Source organism: Neovison vison, chromosome X, assembly GCF_020171115.1.
Source record: "Neovison vison isolate M4711 chromosome X, ASM_NN_V1, whole genome shotgun sequence".
NCBI classification, from domain to species: Eukaryota; Metazoa; Chordata; class Mammalia; order Carnivora; family Mustelidae; genus Neogale; species Neogale vison.
Genome location: NC_058105.1, coordinates 55,404,900 through 55,423,861, shown reverse-complemented (window position 1 = coordinate 55,423,861; position 18,962 = coordinate 55,404,900). Strand labels below are relative to the sequence as shown.

General features: G+C 35.1%; 1 protein-coding gene across 1 annotated transcript in view; it reads left to right on the top strand.

The window, feature by feature from the left end:
* The first annotated feature begins 545 nt into the window (after nucleotides 1–545).
* Nucleotides 546–18,962, top strand: part of PCDH11X (protocadherin 11 X-linked) — a 122,421-nt gene continuing 104,004 nt past the window's right edge. The window contains exons 1-2 of the mRNA XM_044235228.1: nucleotides 546–580; nucleotides 13,408–13,991. Of these exons, the coding sequence (XP_044091163.1) occupies nucleotides 568–580; nucleotides 13,408–13,991 (597 nt within the window). The 5' untranslated portion in view covers nucleotides 546–567. The remainder of the gene's footprint in view (nucleotides 581–13,407; nucleotides 13,992–18,962) is intronic.

Here is an 18,962-nt window from a genome sequence, read left to right as displayed (position 1 = left end):
TTCATGGTGCCATTTATTTCCCTAATTCTGTTTTCATGGCTTCTAACCTGTTTGTTTCAGGCTTCCTTCTGGTCCTTTCTCTCTATAATTTTGTCCTTTAGATCACTAATTCTATCTTCTGCATCAATTACCCTAGGCGTTAGAGAATTTAGATTTAGATTGGATATCACTTATAGCATTTTTAACTTCTTTCTTGGTGGCTTTCACTTCTGTGGTAATCAATTCCATGTTATCATTATTTCTCCAACCTAGCCATTGCCTGGATAATTGTTACCCTGAATTCCTTTTCCAAAATGCTGTTTACATCCTTATCCAAAGCTCTGATGGAGAGGGGACAGTTTCTGAATTTTTCCTTTTTTGTGCATTCCTTCTCCTAGCCTTTTGGTGAGAGGTGGTTGAGGGAATGTGTAGCTGAAGATATCAACTGTGATCCAGGCAAGGGGCACCCTGGAACACTTCTAAGCAATTGAAAGTCACCACCCAAAGAAATAATGAAAAAAAGGAGTGAGAGAAAGAGAGGGACAGAAAAAAAAAAAAAAAAAAAAAAAAAAAGAAGACCGAGCCAGAATGGGCCCCAAAGGTAAGATTTATAAGTTATACAAACAAAAACAGACAAATGAAAGGACTGACAGAGGTAAATGACAGGAAAAAAAAAAAACAGGCAAATGAAACCCATGTATAAGATTTATATAATACTAGAATAAAAACAAATACTCAGAAACACTGACAGAAGAAAAAGAAGGGAAAATGATTATAAATCCTCAATGTGGATGAGGAAGGTTATGTTGATTCTTCCTGGGTATATCTTGATATCTTTGTTAAAAGATTCAACTTTCCAGAGATAAAGGGAGATTAAAACGAGTTTATATATAGGGGTAGTATTGCCTAGGGAAAGAGGATTACCTTGAAGCTTATTTCTATATGTATGTAAAAAATAGAAAAGCAAAAGAAAAACACAGTTATATGTATGAAAATATTTCAAGTTAATATGTTATTACTGAATTTGTCATATTGAACCTTTCATTGTAGTGGTATATAAGTTAAAAAAATTCTAAAATTAGGAATTCTCAAGTGTAGCAAGATGTTTTGAAATACCCACAGTGAAGTTGGAATTGTTAATATACATTTATATTTAGAATTAGAATGAATTAAGACAAAAAAGAAAAAATAACTAACTATAGGCTTGAAAGATACTTTCTAAATCAACAAAACATTTTCTTATGTATTAACTTGGAAGAGAAAAGAAAAGCAGAAACACCAATAAAATACTAATTTGTTTTCATATGACTTATTTGTAAATACATTTGAATTGTATCTAGTATGGACATGATTCCTCCATAAAAAAAAACAACAACAACAAGGTTTGGACACAGAATATGGATTTATTGTACAAATTGAGGACAAATAAGGAATAGTGTTTAATGTAACTTGTAAACAAGAATTAAATTTGAAGCCAGAATTCTGAATTATTGCTTTTCTTCCTCAAATTAAATATATCAAAACTTGACCTGTGTATATCCCATTTATAGTTCAACTGTTTTACTTTTTTTTTTTCCAAGTTTTTCCTTAAGTTCCAGTTAGTTGGGACACCTGGGTAGCTCAGTTGGTTGTGCAGCTGACTCCTGGTATCAGCTCAGGTCATGATCTCAGAGTCCTGGGATCCAACACAGTGTCAGGCTCTTCATCAATGGGGAGTCTGCTTCTCTCCCTTTACCTCTGCCCCTCCCTGCACTCGTACATGTTTGCATGAGAGCTTTCTCTCTCTAAAACAGGTGAGTAAATCTTTAAAACGTTAAAAAAAAAGAACTCTAGTTAGTTACTATACAGTGCAGTATTAGTTTCAGGGGTAGAATTTAATGATTTGTCACTTAACATACAACAAACTGTTCATCTCAACAAATGCCCTCTTGATACTTACCACCAATTTAACCCATCCTCTCCACCCACCTCCCTTCCAGTAGCCCTCAGTTTATTCTCTATAGTTAAGAGTCTGTTTCCTGGTTTGCCTTTCTCTCTCTCTCTCTCTCTTTTTCCATATGTTCATCTGTTTTGTTTCTTAAATTCCACATACTAGTGAAATCATATGGTGTTTGTCATTTTCTGACTTATTTTGCTTATCTGTTTTCTCTCCATTTATTCCTTCATGTCATTTGGTTCATTTTGGTTTGGAGATGATAGCAAATAAAAATCAAATCAATAATATTAAAGTAGATGTATGTGAATACAGATTAATGGAAGGAGAAGGAATTTTTTGCTGAACTTTTAGAATAAGTCATCTGTAATTAGACAATTGATAAACCAATAGTACGTTTTTTTTTTAATATTTACTCATGGGGTGCCTGGGTGGCTCAGTGGGTTAAAACCTCTGCCTTCCGCTCAGGTCATGATCCCAGGGTCCTGGAATCAAGCCCCACATCCGGCTCTCTGCTCAGCAGGGAGCCTGCTTCCTCCATTCTCTCTCTGCCTGCCTCTCTGACTACTTGAGATCTCTGTATGTCAAATAAATAAATAAAAACCTTTAAAAAATAAAAATATTTATTCATTTATCTGATACAGAAAGAGCACATAACAGGAGGAGGGACAGAAGAAGAGCGAGCAAGAAAGAAGCAGACTTCCCTCTGAGCACAAAGCTTGACGTGGTGTTCCATGCAGAGGTACAGCAGGGCTCAAACTCACAACACTGAGATCATGACCTGAATCAAAATCAATAAATGGATGCTCAACCAACTGAGCAGCCAAGGTGCCCCAGCAGGATTGGATTTAAAAAAAATTTTATGTCATTTTTGCTTAGTGGTCTATAATATGTAGCTATTGTTTGTGGATTTATATCACCCCAAAGTCATCTTACCAGGAAGAGATTCTTTGTCTCCCTGGGTGAATAAATGAAGCTATTAAGGATGAATGTCATCTTCCTGTTCTTTGGAACAAATAGGTTGATAGCTACTATTCAGTTTTGGATAACTAATATCTTACTTTGATTCATTTTACAGACTATAATGGAGATCCTTTTTCAACCACCATTTCAAATATTCTGATTGGTATATGTCATTTGCTTTGAACTGTTGATTTTATTGCATCTTGATTTTGATATATTAACAGGTGACACAAAAAATATACTAAGCCATCACTTATTTTCTTTTCTGGTTAGACTGATAGTGTTTTAGTCATAAGAACACTTGCTAAAAGTAATCAGTTATCCTTATACATCTAAAAATCAAAATAGGCTTTTACAACAAATTCCCAATGAAGTCACAAATTTATCCTATGGATTTTTAATCCTAAAACATGATCATCTAGAATATTTATAGAGTGTGAAATTAATGTCTATTTAATATGAACATTTAACATATAAATTAATGCCTATGAATATTTATATATACCACATAGTTGTTATAAAATTGAATAAAATAATTGATTGAAATCAGAGCAATTAAAATGTTATAATAAATGAAAATATTCCTCTTAACCTTGAATAAATGAAAATATTCCTCTTAACCTTGGTGAATATAAGATTTATTTATTATGAGAATATGATACTTACAGACGAAATATATTAAAATAATAGGTATTGAAATAATTATGATTAAGTTCACCCTATGGTGATATCGAACGATATGTGATGATAAGCATAATATTTTTGCCTGTAGAACGTGTCTCTTGCTTTATTAATCTGCGAAGCCATTTTCTTATATTTTTAAAAGACTTTATTCACTTGTTTGAGAGAGAGTGAGTGAGAGAGGACAAGCCAGAGGAGGGCCAAAAGGAGAGTGAGAAATAGACTGGAGTGCTGAGCTAGGAGCTCTGATGCAGTGCTCAATCCCAGGACAGTAGGATCATGACGTGAGCTGAAGGCAGACATTTATCAACTGAGCCACCCAGGCACACTAAAAGCCATTTTCTGAATATCCCTGTTAGGGTGGCCAGTGAAACAGGTGACAAAGAATTGCACATAGTAGAGGAACAATCAGAACAGAATTTATTCATTCTCCAAGGGAGAAGAGGGGCCAGATTTCAAGAGAAATTTTGCCCAAATCTTCTGTTAGGCTGGGACTTTTAAGGGAATTAAACGATGTGAGAAGGTTGCAGCTGTGCACGTGGAGGAGGGTGTGGGGGGAGGGGTTCAACTCTTGGCCAAGTAGAGCAGGAGGTGTCAGTTTCTTGGGAGGCTTTATCAAGGGTTCATCTGGAACGTGGGTTGTGGTATGGCTAGAGAATATGTTTTTTAGTAGTGATCTATTTTCTGAGAATGAAGAGTACAATGACCTGGAAAAAAAAAAAAACAAAAAAAAAACACAAAGAATTAGGACCAAGTACAGACACCTGTGAGTTGTTTTGTGTTTTGTTTTGTTTTGTTTTTTTCTTTTCAGTGTAACAGAATTCATTGTTTATGTACCACACCCAGTGCTCCATGCAATATGTGCCCTCCATAATACCCACCACCTGGATCCCCCAACCTCCCACCCCCACCCCTTCAAAACCCTCAGATTGTTTTTCAGAGTCCATAGTCTCTCATGGTTCACCTCCCCATCCAGTTTCCCTCAACTCCCTTCTCCTCTCCATCTCCCTATGTCTTCCATGTTATTTGTTATGCTCCACAAATAAGTGAAACCATATGATAATTGACTCTCTCTGCTTGGCTTATTTCACTCAGCATAATCTCTTCCAGTCCCATCCATGTTGCTACAAAAGTTGGGTATTCGTCCTTTCTGATGGAGGCATAATACTCCATAGTGTATATGGACCACATCTTCCTTATCCATTCGTCCGTTGAAGGGCATCTTGGTTCTTTCCACAGTTTGGTGACTATGGCCATTGCTGCTATGAACATTGGGGTACAGATGGCCCTTCTTTTCAGGACATCTGTATCTTTGGGGTAAATACCCAGGAGTGCAATGGCAGTGTCATAGGGAAGCTCTATTTTTAATTTCTTGAGGAATCTCCACACTGTTCTCCAAAGAGGCTGCACTAACTTGCATTCCCACCAACAGTGTAAGAGGGTTCCCCTTTCTCCATATCCTCTCTAACACACATTGTTTCCTGTCTTGCTAATTTTGGCCATTCTAACTGGACACCTGTGAGTTTTGTCTGTAAACTTTGTTAGGGAGGGGTCTTTGAATCAAATTCTTTCACTACTTAAGTCATATACAAAAAATCTAGAAAAAAATTAATATGGAAAAGCAACCATCATAAATTTACTTATAAGTTCTAGTTAAGCATTGAGTATTAACAGATTTGAACTCTGATAGAGAATACTGCAATAACTGTTGTGAAGAGTTAGAGTGAATCAACAAAACATGAACATTATAAAGAAAGAAACAATATTAATGGAATTCATTTTTTGGAGAAGAGTAGATACAAATGTGAAAATTAGACCTGTACAAAAAAAAATACAATAAATGAGTCCTTTCTGGAATAAAATTTAATAAAATACTAACTTGATGAAATTACCATACCTTATTAATTTTTTTGTTTTGGCATTTCAGGTTTCAGAATACATAGAAAATAGCCATGTCAAGCAAGACAGCTAAAGCACCTATTTCACTCTACTTGGGATCAGTCCCTTTGAAAGTGCTGAATTTATTAGTTGCTCCAGTTTCTTTCTACAGATGTGATTACTTCTTTTTTATTATTACTGTTACATTAGCCACCATACAGTACATTGTTAGTTTTTGATGCAGTGTTCAATGATTTATTAGTTGCCTATAACACCCAGTGTTCATCACAATACATACCCTTAATAACAGTTCTTGCAAGATCTTAGATTGCTTCCTGTGAACCCCAAAAACTACCTCATTGTTTCCCCAATCTGTTGAAAGAAGCTTTGACTGCATGAGAACAAGGACAGAGAAGTAAATATATAATACCTCATAGTTGTTTAATGGTGTATTTTTGACTTCATGAGACAGTAAAGTAGAGTGACAGGAGCCAAGTGAAGTTAAGATCATAGGCCAAACTTCATATTTTTATTTAATACCTAAATTTGTACTATTTTAGACAATTTGTTACTGTAGACTGTAAGCCACTCATTCATATAGAATTAGTTTTTCATGGGGTGCCTGGGTGACTCAGTTGGTAAAGCATCTGCCCTCAGCTCAGGTCATGATCTCAGGGTGCTGGGATGGAGCAGCTCAGCAGGCTTCCTGCTCAGCAGGGAGTCTGCTTCTCCCTCTGCCCCTCTCCCACACTTGATCATGCACACTTTCTCTCTCTCTCAAAAAATTAAAAAAAAAAAAGAGTTAGTTTTTCACAGATTAAACACAGCACTATAATAAAAGAAAATGTAACAATTATGTGAGGGAAATTATGTCTTGAAAGTCTTCTGACAAACCATTTGAACATTACTTTTGTGGTTTGAAATCTTTAAATTGAGTAGATACTTAGTTCCTCTATGTACTTACCTCTTTTTGAAATGAAATTGCACAGAAACTATAAAATGAATTTGCATTTTTGTTTTTCATCTAAAATTTCAGAGTTGCTTATTTTGTTGCTGCTTTTGCTTTCTCTGATTGTCACAATTTTATCCCTCTATGTTTGTTGCATATGCAACCATTAGGTATTGTCTATTAAAAAATTCACTCAAATAACATTGTCACTGCTGAAGCTTTTAGAAAATTTTAATTAACTCTATCTGTTTTCACTGTGGTTCATTCCCCTATCAGTTTCCAAACTAACCTTAGACTATAGTAGGAATGAGATGTGTGAGAATAGTAAAGAAATTTAAGTTATCTTACCATTTGTTCATGGATGAGAAAGTTAGAACCAGGTAAAAGTAAGTGTCTAGGGATATCTTCCTTGAATATCTGAGTTAAATTCATCATGCTAATATACAACTAAACAGTGATTTTTTTATATCCATGTTTGATAACTAAATTTCTGTATTGGTCTGTCAAAGAAGCAAACTCAGCATTTCAAAAAAAAAACTTTATAATTTTAAAGATTATACATTTTCAAATGGCAAATGTAGGGGTTTAGAATAAAAATCTATAGATCGAGGTCATTTAATTATGCAGGTTTACATCATGATAGAGTCAAAATTGAGTTTGTTATGCATTGATTGAACTCTGAATTAAAACATTCTGGAATATTTATGTTATGAAATATAAACTTTGTGAGGGCAGAGATTTTTGTCTCCTTTGTTCACTGATTTATTCTCAGTGCCTAGAACATTGTCTGGCATATAAAAAAAGCTTAAAAAATATTTGTTGGCTAAAAGACTAAACCTTTATGAAACTAATTACTAACTAGAGGTTAGATATTTCTTCTATGTTTTCAATATGGATATGTATTCAATGTTTAGAAATGTCATTGTCCTTTTCCCCAAATACTCTCCAGTTATTAAAACCTCTGAAGAATTTCAAGTGATAAAACACATTTTAAAATGTTTTGTTTTCACTTTTGTTTCCTTTGCCTTTGGAGACGTATCTTGAAAGAAGTTGCTGTGGCTGATATTGAAGAGATTACTGCCTATGCTCTCCTCTAGGATTCTGATGGATTCCTGTCTCACATTGAGGTGTTTTATCCATTTTGAGTTGATCTTTGTGTACGGTGTAAGAGAATGGTCGAGTTTCATTCTTCTACATATAGCTGTCCAGTTTTCCCAGCACCATTTATTGAAGAGACTGTCTTTTTTCCACTGTATATTTTTTCCTGTTTTGTCAAAGATTAATTGACCATAGAGTTGAGGGTCCATATCTGGGCTCTCTACTCTGTTCCACTGGTCTATGTGTCTGTTTTTATTCTGTTTTTATGCCAGTACCATGCTGTCTTGGTGATCAGAGCTTTGTAATAAAGCTTGAAATCAGGTAAGGTGATGCCGCCAGCTTTATTTTTGTTTTTCAACATTTCCTTAGTGATTCGGGGTCTCTTCTGATTCCATACAAATTTTAGGATTATTTGCTCCAGCTCTTTGAAGAATGCTGGTGGAATTTTGATCGGAATGGCATTAAAAGTATAGATTGCTCTAGGCAGTATAGACATTTTAACAATGTTTAATCTTCCGATCCAAGAGCATGGAATGGTCTTCCATCTATTTGTGTCTTCTTCAATTTCTTTCATGAGTGTTCTATAGTTCCTCGAGTACAGATCCTTTACCTCTTTGGTTAGGTTTATTCCCAGGTATCTTATGGTTCTTGGTGCTAGAGTAAATGGAATCGATTCTCTAATTTCCCTTTCTGTATTTTCATTGTTAGTGTATAAGAACGCCACTGATTTCTGCACATTGACTTTGTATCCTGCCACGTTGCTGAATTGCTGTATGAGTTCTAGTAGTTTGGGGGTGGAGTCTTTTGGGTTTTCCATATAAAGAATCATGTCATCTGCGAAGAGAGAGAGTTTGACTTCTTCATTACCAATTTGGATACCTTTTATTTCTCTCTGTTGTCTGATTGCTGTTGCTAGGACTTCTAATACTATGTTGAACAAGAGTGGTGAAAGTGGGCATCCTTGCCTTGTTCCTGATCTCAATGGGAAGGCTGCAAGCTTTTTCCCATTGAGGCTGATATTTGCTGTGGGTCTTTCATAGATAGATTTGATGAGGTTCAGGAATGTTCCCTCTATCCCTATACTTTGAAGCGTTTTAATCAGGAACAGATGCTCGATTTTGTCAAATGCTTTTTCTGCATCAATTGAGAGGACCATGTGGTTCTTCTCTCTTCTCATATTAATTTGTTGTATCACATTGATTGATTTGCGAATGTTGAACCATCCTTGTAGCCCAGGGATGAATCCCACCTGATCATGGTGGATAATCTTTTTAATGTGCTGTTGGATCCTGTTGGCTAGGATCTTGTTGAGAATCTTAGCATCCATATTCATCAGTGATATTGGTCTGAAATTCTCCTTTTTGGTAGGGTCCTTGCCTGGCTTGGGGATCAGGGTAATGCTGGCTTCATAGAAAGAGTCTGGAAGTTTTCCTTCTGCTTCAATTTTTTGAAACAGCTTCAGGAGAATAGGTGTTATTTCTTCTTTGAAGGTTTGGTAGAATTCCCCAGGGAATCCGTCAGGTCCTGGGCTCTTGTTTTTTGGGAGGTTTTTGATCACTGCTTCAATCTCGTTATTAGATATTGGTCTATTCAGGTTGTCAATTTCTTCCTGGTTCAATTTTGGTAGTTTATATTTTTCCAGAAAATAAACTTTTGGGACTTCATCAAAATCAAAAGCTTCTGCACAGCAAAGGAAACAGTCAAAAAAACAAAGAGGCAACCCACAGAATGGGAGAAGATATTTGCAAATGACAGTACAGACAAAAGGTTGATATCCAGGATCTATAATGAACTCCTCAAACTCAACACACACGAAACAGGCAAACACATCAAAAAATGGGCAGAAGGTATGAACAGACACTTCTCCAATGAAGACATACAAATGGCTATCAGACACATGAAAAAATGCTCATCATCATTAGCCCTCAGGGAGATTCAAATTAAAACCACATTGAGATACCACCTTACACCAGTTAGAATGGGCAAAATTAGCAAAACAAGAAACAACATGTGTTGGAGAGGATGTGGAGAAAGGGGAACCCTCTTCCACTGTTGGTGGGAATGCAAGTTGGTGCAGCCTCTTTGGAGAACAGTGTGGAGATTCCTCAAGAAATTAAAAAATAAAGCTTCCCTATGACCCTGAAATTGCACTCCTGGTTATTTATCCCAAAGACACAGATGTCGTGAAAAGAAGGGCCATCTGTACCCCAATGTTTATAGCAGCAATGGCCACGGTCGCCAAACTATGGAAAGAACCAAGATGCCCTTCAACAGATGAATGGATAAGGAAGATGTGGTTTATATACACTATGGAGTATTATGCCTCCATCAGAAAGGATGAATACCCAACTTTTGTAGCAACATCGACGGGACTGGAAGAGATTATGCTGAGTGAAATCAGTCAAGCAGAGAGAGTCAATTATCATATGGTTTCACTTATTTGTGGAGCATAACAAATAGCATGGAGGACAAGGGGCGTTAGAGAGGAGAAGGGAATTTGGGTAAATTGGAAGGGGAGGTGAACCATGAGAGACTATGGACTCTGAAAAACAATCTGAGGGGTTGGAAGTGGCAGGGGGGTGGGAGGTTGGGGTACCAGGTGGTGGGTATTATAGAGGGCACAGCTTGCATGGAGTACTGGGTGTGGTGAAAAAATAATGAATAATGTTTTTCTGAAAATAAATAAATTGGAAAAAAAGGAAAAAAATAAAATGTTTTGTTTAATGATGCTATTAAGAAAGAGTAGAACATATTTAGAATGGGTTGGCAGAGGAGAACTGCTTGGAATTAAGTCACTTTCTTAATTCTTGTATAGAGATATTATAATATGCATGCAGTGTTTGAAAAAAATGGTCTGTAGCCTTCTTCTGCCAGTTGTAATAATGTGTATATGATTAAGGTTAAGATAAGAAGAGAGTAGTAGTTTTATCTCCAATTGTCATTATCCCATTTTTATTTTTCCTTATGTTTGCATAGTACTTACAAAATCACACAGACACTGAATTATTTTAGATGTCCTAGATTCATATTACATAGAACACAAGTATATTTGTACATATTAACATAATAAGTATAAATGGGTATTTTTGTATAGGGCCAATAATTCATAAAAGCATAAATCTTGAGAAAAGTTTTATATTATGTAAACCCAATGCTCATCATTGAGAAAATGGGCTAAAAATACCACAGGCAATAGTCATTTTGCATTGTTTGCTAGGATAGAGAATGTCTTCAGTATTAAACACAGGAAAATGGGTGAACTCATATATATATATATATATATATATATATATATATATATATATATATTTAACTTGGGTGATAATAATTCCTTAAAATGAGATGTTTCACATTTATCTGGTTCATTTCTTGGTTATATTCTTGACCTAAACTATTTCAATTTTTGTAACAAATACATTTATTCCATCACTGACTGCAAATAAGAAAGTTTCATTTTCTCACTTTTGTGTCTTCTGACCTGTCCATATGCCTATTTTTTAAAATGCAGATGCACAACTATACAGTGGGAAAATTATTTAATGGAATACATTTTCTGCCATAATCAGACCATATTTATAGCAAGTTATTTACATCATTTCATGAGTCTTCCTATTTTTAGAGCTATTACTAGAATTTTGTTAATGCTATTAATTATGTATAAATACTGAAAACTTACTTAATTAGTTACCTACATGCATTAATAATTTTCTGTAATGATTTTTTTTTCTGTAATGGATTTTTAACTGGCCATCTGTTGGCTAATCCTTTAAAAGTTTTGAATGCATTGATAGCTGCATTAATTCCTTTTTTAATTTGAATTCAAGTTAGTTAACATGTAGTGTAGTATTGGTTTCAGGAATAGAATTTAGTGATGCATCACTTATATATAACACCCAGTGCTAATCACAAGCGCCCTCCTTAATGCTCATCACCCATTTAGCCTATCCTCCCACCCATTCAATCCATCCTCCATCCCATTCACCCTCAGTTTATTCTCTATAGTTAAGAGTCTCTTATGGATTGCCTCCCTTTCTGTTTTTATCTTATTTTATTTTTCATTTTCTTCCCCTATGTTCATCTGTTTTGTTTCTTAAGTTCTACATGTAAGTGAAATCATAATGTCTTTCTCAAGCTGACTTATTTCTATTAGAATAATACACTCTACTTCCATCCATGTCATTGCAAATGCAAGATTTCATTCTTTTTGATGGCTGAGTAATATTCAATTGTATATATACCACCTCTTCTTTATCCATTCATCAGTCAATGGACATTTGGGCTCTTTCCATAATTTGGCTATTGTCAATGGTACTGTTATAAACATTGGGTGACTGTGCATTGTAGGGTCATGCTATTTTTAACATTTTGAAGAACCTCCATACTGTTCTCCAGAATGGCTCCAGCAGTTTGTATTCCTACCAAAACTGCAAAAGTGTTGCCTTTTTCCTGAACCCTTGTGAACACCAATTATTTCATGAGTTGTTAATTTTGGCTGTTCTGACTTATGGTGTCTCATTGTGGTTTTGATTTGTATTTCCCTGATGATGAATGATGTTGAGCACATTTTCATGTGTCTGTTAACCATCTGGATATCTTCTTTGGAAAATTGTCTATTCATGTCTTCTACCTATTTCTTAACTGGATTATTTGTTCTTTTGGGTGTCAGTTTGCAGATATGAAAACCCATTTTAACATGATCTACTTTCTTTTTTATATTATTTTTAAAAGGTTTTATTTATCTATTTGACAGAGAGAGAGATCAAAAGTAGGCAGAGAGAGAGGGGAAAGAAGGCTGCCCGCTGTGCAGAGAGCCCAATGCGGGGCTCGATCCTAGGACCCTGAGACCATATCCTGAGCCGAAGGCAGAGACTTAACCCACTGAGCCACCCAGGTGCCCCAATATCATCTACTTTCAATTTATAGATATAAATTCTCAAAGTTGGAATGTCTTCTGGTCCAGGTCTCCCACTGAATGATTTGGACGTCATCTGCCTAATCATGCATATGCAGACATAAACCGGTTATGTAGCTTCTTACTATTTCCTGAAAATTTTCTTTTTCCCCCAGAATATTTTAATTCAGTTATGTTGATCTGAAAGTAGCCTCCCTGTAATTTATGTATCCTTATTCCTCTCATTCAAAGAAAGAAAACTTTAGTCTTCTTTTCACATGGTATTCTTTCTCACATTAAGGCATGTGTCACATCAGCCCCTTCCTTGCTCAAAGGAGTTTCCTTCTTTAATGCAAGAACACTGAACACAAGAACTATTTTATAAAACATTGCCAATGTATTCTATTATTACCAATAGAAGAATTACATTTGAAAGCCATAATAATGAGTAATGATTATATTTTTGATTAGTAACAAATATACCTTACTTCAATTAAATGTTTTTAATTATTTTTATTAACTTTATCTATCTTGGTATGTTATGTCTTTTATATATTTTATCAATGGTGACCACTTTTACAAATACTGAGTCTTTTAATTACTGTAGGTATGTTGTATAATTTACTTCTATCTTAATGAAAAATGCATATTATTTAAGAGTAAATTTTACTAATATTTTAATTTAATGATTTTAAAATTGTGCATTTAGTTAGCACACATTTTTTTTCTTTCTTCTTCTTCTTCTTCTTCTTATTTTTTAATATTTTATTTATTTATTGGACAGAGAGAGATCACAAGTAGGCAGAGAGGCAGGCAGAGAGAGAGGAAGGGAAGCAGGCTCCCCGCCAAGCAGAGAGCCGGACATGGGGCTTGATCCCAGGACCCCGAGATCATGACCTGAGTGGAAGGCAGAGGCTTAACCCACTGAGCCACCAGGCGCCCCTAGTTAATATACATTTAGTGGTTGGTTGGCTTTAATAATTTCTTCTTCATCTTCCTCTCTCTCTCTCTTTTTTTCTCGTTTCTCTTTGACAGTTTTCTGTGGCTTGATACAGAGAACCATCACAACTGTGCCTGGTATGGACTTGTTGTCTGGGACATATATATTTGCAGTTCTTTTAGCATGTGTCGTATTTCAGTCTGGCGCCCAGGAGAAAAACTACACTGTCCGAGAAGAAATGCCAGAAAACGTTCTGATAGGCGACTTGCTGAAAGACCTCAACTTGTCACTGGTTCCAGACAAGACCTTAACATCCCCTATGCAGTTTAAGCTAGTGTACAAGACTGGTGATGCGCCTCTGATTCGAATTGAAGAAGGTACTGGTGAGATCTTTACTGCTGGAACTCGCATTGATCGTGAGAAATTGTGTTCTGGTATTGTGGTGGAAACCCGTTGCTTTTATGAAGTGGAAGTTGCCGTTTTGCCAGATGAAATATTTAGACTGGTTAAGATACGTTTTCTGATAGAAGACATAAATGATAATGCACCATTATTCCCAGCAACAGTTATCAACATATCAATTCCAGAGAACTCGGCTATAAACTCGCGATATGCTCTCCCGGCAGCCATTGATCCTGACATAGGAATAAATGGAGTTCAAAACTACCAGTTAATTAAGGTACGTATTAAAAACACTTTGTTCAAGATAATTCATTTTTAAAAGGCCAAAAAAAAAAAAAAAGGATCTTTGCATACTTCAAATTTTAAGCAAGCCATCACCCTATTTTTTTTTTTTTTAATGTTTAAGCATAATGGGGCAGACTCATCAATGTATTTTTTGTGATTTATGAAGCTTATGAATTTTTATTTTATTTATATTTATTTTCAAGAATTTGCTTATGTTTCCCTTAACAATCTATTATAGGGGTCAGATAAGGAGCTCAGCCTTGCTACTTATAATAAATAACCCACCCAATACCTCACTTTTAATTTGTCTAGTCATGACTCTACCACAAGGTGGGCATAAACAAACAAATTTAAACATTAAGAATGAATATGCGGGCACCTGGGTGGCTCAGTGGGTTAAAGCCTCTGCCTTTGGCTCAGGTCATGATCTCAGGATCCTGGGATCGAGTCCCGCATGGGGCTCTCTGCTTAGCGGGGAGCCTGCTTCCTCCTCTCTCTCTGCCTGCCTCTCTGCCTACTTCTGATCTCTGTCTGTCAAATAAATAAATAAAATCTTTAAAATAATAATAATAACAAAAAGCATATTATACAATGATAGAAGAGTGAATTTAAAAAAAAAAGAATGAATATGCAAATTTATTAGATTTACTCAGTGATCATTATAGATAGGAAGTTTTCTCTTGCCATTTGAAAAAAAGTACCAAAGAAATTTATTTGAGTGGTGAATACAACTTTTTTATTACTAATGTTTCTACACATATATAGAATAATTAATATTTTTCATAGTAATTTCAATTCAAGGAAACATCTTTAAGCATCTCTTGGGTCACTAGAATGAGATTTAATTTTAGTCAATGTGCTATTAATGTTATATATTTTCATTTTGTTCTAATTCTTTGAAGATACAGAACACCAATTTGCTATAAAGGGTATGTAAGACCTTTAGCCAAAAAAATTCAGTTTATCTGAAGAATCTGTTTTGGTCTGATTTGGGTCTTGGGATAGAGATGGAAGAAGGAAGAATAGGTGGAATAATTTTATTTGAAATATGTGCAGAGGCATCTTGTTTATCAAGTGAATGGATAATTCCTTTTAATCACCTATATAATATATAGGATAGTAGGAACTCAGATTTGGATATATGAAATAATTCAATGCACTTGAATGACCTTGGAAAATGTGTGAATGAACAAATATTCAGACTTAATATAGATTGGTTAGGGGTTTTTGAAGTTCTATAAACATTTCCTGACTATTCACTACCAGATTATTATGAAGAACCTAACAGCCAATGTTACAAAATATACTAAGAACACATACATATTTTGATGTATATAATCTGAAGGTTTTGGCCTGGAAGATGTATAATATTGGAAAACTACTCAGCTGATGTTGATATGTTATAAAGACATATTTAGTTATAAACACATTCAGGAATAGAAGGCCATGTATTTTTTGAGCAAATTCAATTGAAATACACACTAGTGTGTGACTATAAGAAATAAAAACAGAAAAAGAAGGGATAGACAATTTATAAATGAGGGTTTTTTAGGTAAAATCCCTACAATGGTATCTTCTTATTTGATGAAATAGGAAAATATGCAGGATTCAGAAAGATATGGATCACAATTTTGTGCTTACTGTTGACTAGATATGTCACCTCCAGCTTAATTTTTCTGAATTTCAGTTTCTTCAACCGTAATATGAGGGTGTTGATATATATGTCACAAAGGCAGAATTATGAGAATAAGCACCAAGTAAAAAGTAGGTAGACCTGCTGATGCTATTTAGAGATGCTTCAAAACATTTAACTATTTTTTTAGATATGTGAGATTTATCACTTTAAATTGTAAATTGTATAGCAGAGTGCATACTATCTCTAAAACAACACTGTACAATGTAACTTTCTGCAATGACATAAATTCTATAATCTGTGAATAACCAATATTGTAGCTATTGGCTATAAGTGGTTCTTGAGTACATAAGATGGGGTTAGTGCTACCATGTAACTGAATTTTTAATTTTATTTAATCTTAATTTTAATCACCACAAGTGGTTAGTGGCTATCGTATTAGCTAGCAGAGTCAAAACAAAGTAAAAGTTCATTTGGAATCTAAAAAATAACAGATGAAATCAAAATGGGATGTTACCAAATTTAAATCAGTATTTAAAAATAAATACATAAATCTGTATTTCAAAATAAGTACAGTGTCTCTACCAACCATCTATACAAATGTATTGTTTTGAAATGCAGGTTTCTATTATCCCAAAGAAATTATTTCTAAGAATAATTTTGTCATAGCTCCCTCAGGATAGCATAACAAATTTACATTTCTGATTTGTCTTGAAAGCTGCTTAAGAAATTTAAATAAAACAAATAAACCTATTGACATAATTTTAGCTGTGTTAAAATCTGTTTTCATTTTATTTTCTTTGAAATATTATCACCAAATAATATAAAGTTTACACGCTCACTACAGGTTATTATATGAGTCTTAGAGATAGACATGCTCTAAAATTTCATTGTTTTAGAGTGTGTGATAAGGCAAAAGTGAGCTACATGATATACTTAAAGTATTGAAGCATTTGTATGGCTCCATGGATAAATAACTGTCCTGTTTTTTTAAAAATAATGAGTATGGTTCTTTCCACAGTTTGGCGACTGTGGCCATTGTTGCTGTAATCATTGGGGTACAGATGGCCCTTCTTTTTACTACATCTATATCTTTGGGGTAAATACCCAGTAGTGCAATGTCAGGGTGATAGTGAAGTTCTATTTTTAATTTCTTGAGGAATCTCCACACTGTTCTCCAAAGAGGCTGCACCAACTTGCATTCCCACCAACAGTGTAAGAGGGTTCCCCTTTCGCCACATTCCCTCCAACACATGTTGTTTCCTGTCTTGTTAATTTTGGTCATTCTAACTGGTGTAAGGTGATATCTCAATGTAGTTTTAATTTGAATCTCCCTGATGGCTAGTGATGGTGAACATTTTTTCATGTGTCTGATAGCCATTTGTATGTCTTCATTGGAGAAGTGTCTGTGGAAAGAACCAAGATGCCCTTCAAAGGACGAATGGATAAGGAAGATGTGGTCCATATACACTATGGAGTAGTATGCCTAAATCAGAAAGGACGAATACCCAACTTTTGTAGCAAAATGGACGGGACTGGAAGAGATTATGCTGAGTGAAATCAGTCAAGCAGAGAGAGTCAATTATCATATGGTTTCACTTATTTGTGGAGCATAACAAATAGCATGGAGGACATGGGGAGAAAGAGAGGAGAAGGGAGTTGGGGGAAATTGGAAGGGGAGGTGAACCATGAGAGACTATGGACTCTGAAAAACAATCTGAAGGTTTTGAAGGGGTGGGGGGGTGGGAGGTCAGGGTACCAGGTGGTGGGTATTATAGAGGGCACGGATTGCATGGAGCACTGGGTGTGGTGCAAAAATAATGAATACTGTTATGCTGAAAATAAAAAAAAATAATGAGTATGACAAGAAATAATGAATATGGAACATAAAACATTGTCCCAGGCATGCGGAGGGCTATGACAGGGATGACATTAACTGAGTATACTTTGATTTACAGAAAGGTCTTGTCATGAAAGTGGTATCTATGCTGAAAGTATGGGAAAATTAAGTTAAAAAAGAAAAGAAACCTGTTATGATTTATCCATAAACTTTAATGAATGTTACAAGTAGGCCAACCATAATAATAACCTCTGTCCTACAGAATAGGATGAAAATTTAATTAATATTAATTTGTTCTATTTTGTTGAATAGAAAAGATAGCAAAATCACAGTTTATTCTAACTAGGGAGATATAAAATGTATCTGTAAAATTCAGATAGCAAAGGAAAAGAAGAAGAAAGGGGAGATATAGGGACAAATTTTAGGGAAAAATAGGTCAATTTACACAAGAAGGGGTATTGTGACTGACAATTCTATATTAGTTAACTGAAAATAAAGGCAGTGGTGGAAAAGATGTATTAAATGTATAAAAAATTTATATAATTGGGGGTGCCTGGGTGGCTCAGTGGGTTAAGCCTCTGCTTTTGGATCAGGCCATGGGTCCTGGGATTAAGCCCCATTTCAGGCTTTCATCTCACCAGGGAGCCTGCTTCCCCCTCTCTCTGCCTGTTGCTCTCCCTCCTTGTGATCTATCAAATAAATAAACAAAAAATTTAAAAAATGTATATGATATTAGGTAACATAAAACTTAGAATATTTATCTTCAAATTTTAACATATAATATTCTTTTATAATTACTTGTGTTTATGTGTTATTTGTTGCAATGTCTCTTCTTTCATTCATGATTTTATTTATTTGGGTCCTTGCTCTTTTTATTTCGATATATCTATCTAGGGTTTACCAATTTTCTTTATTCTTTCAATGAACCGTGTCCTGGTTTCATTTATCTATTCTACTGTTTATTTCTGTTTATTATTATTTTTCTTTTTTTTCCAATTTATTTATTTTCAGAAAAACAGTATTCATTATTTTTTCACCACACCCAGTGCTCCATGCAAGCCATGCCCTCTATAATACCCACCACCTGGTACCCCAACCTCCCACCCCCCCGCCACTTCAAACCCCTCAGACTGTTTTTCAGAGTCCATAGTCTCTCATGGTTCTCCTCCCCTTCCATTTTACCCAAAAGCACATACCCTCCTCAATGTCCATAACCCTACCCTCCTTCTCCCAACCCCCCTCCCCCCAGCAACCCACAGTTTGTTTCGTGAGATTAAGAGTCACTTATCGTTTGTCTCCCTCCCTATCCCATCTTGTTTCATGGATTCTTCTCCTACCCACTTAAGCCCCCATGTTGCATCACCACTTCCTCATATTTAAATGTGAGATTAGATTGTGTTTTTGAGAATTTTCTTGTTTCTTGAGGTAAGCCTGTATTGCTATATATTTCCTTCTTTTTTTAAAATTTATTTTTTATTTTCAGCATAACA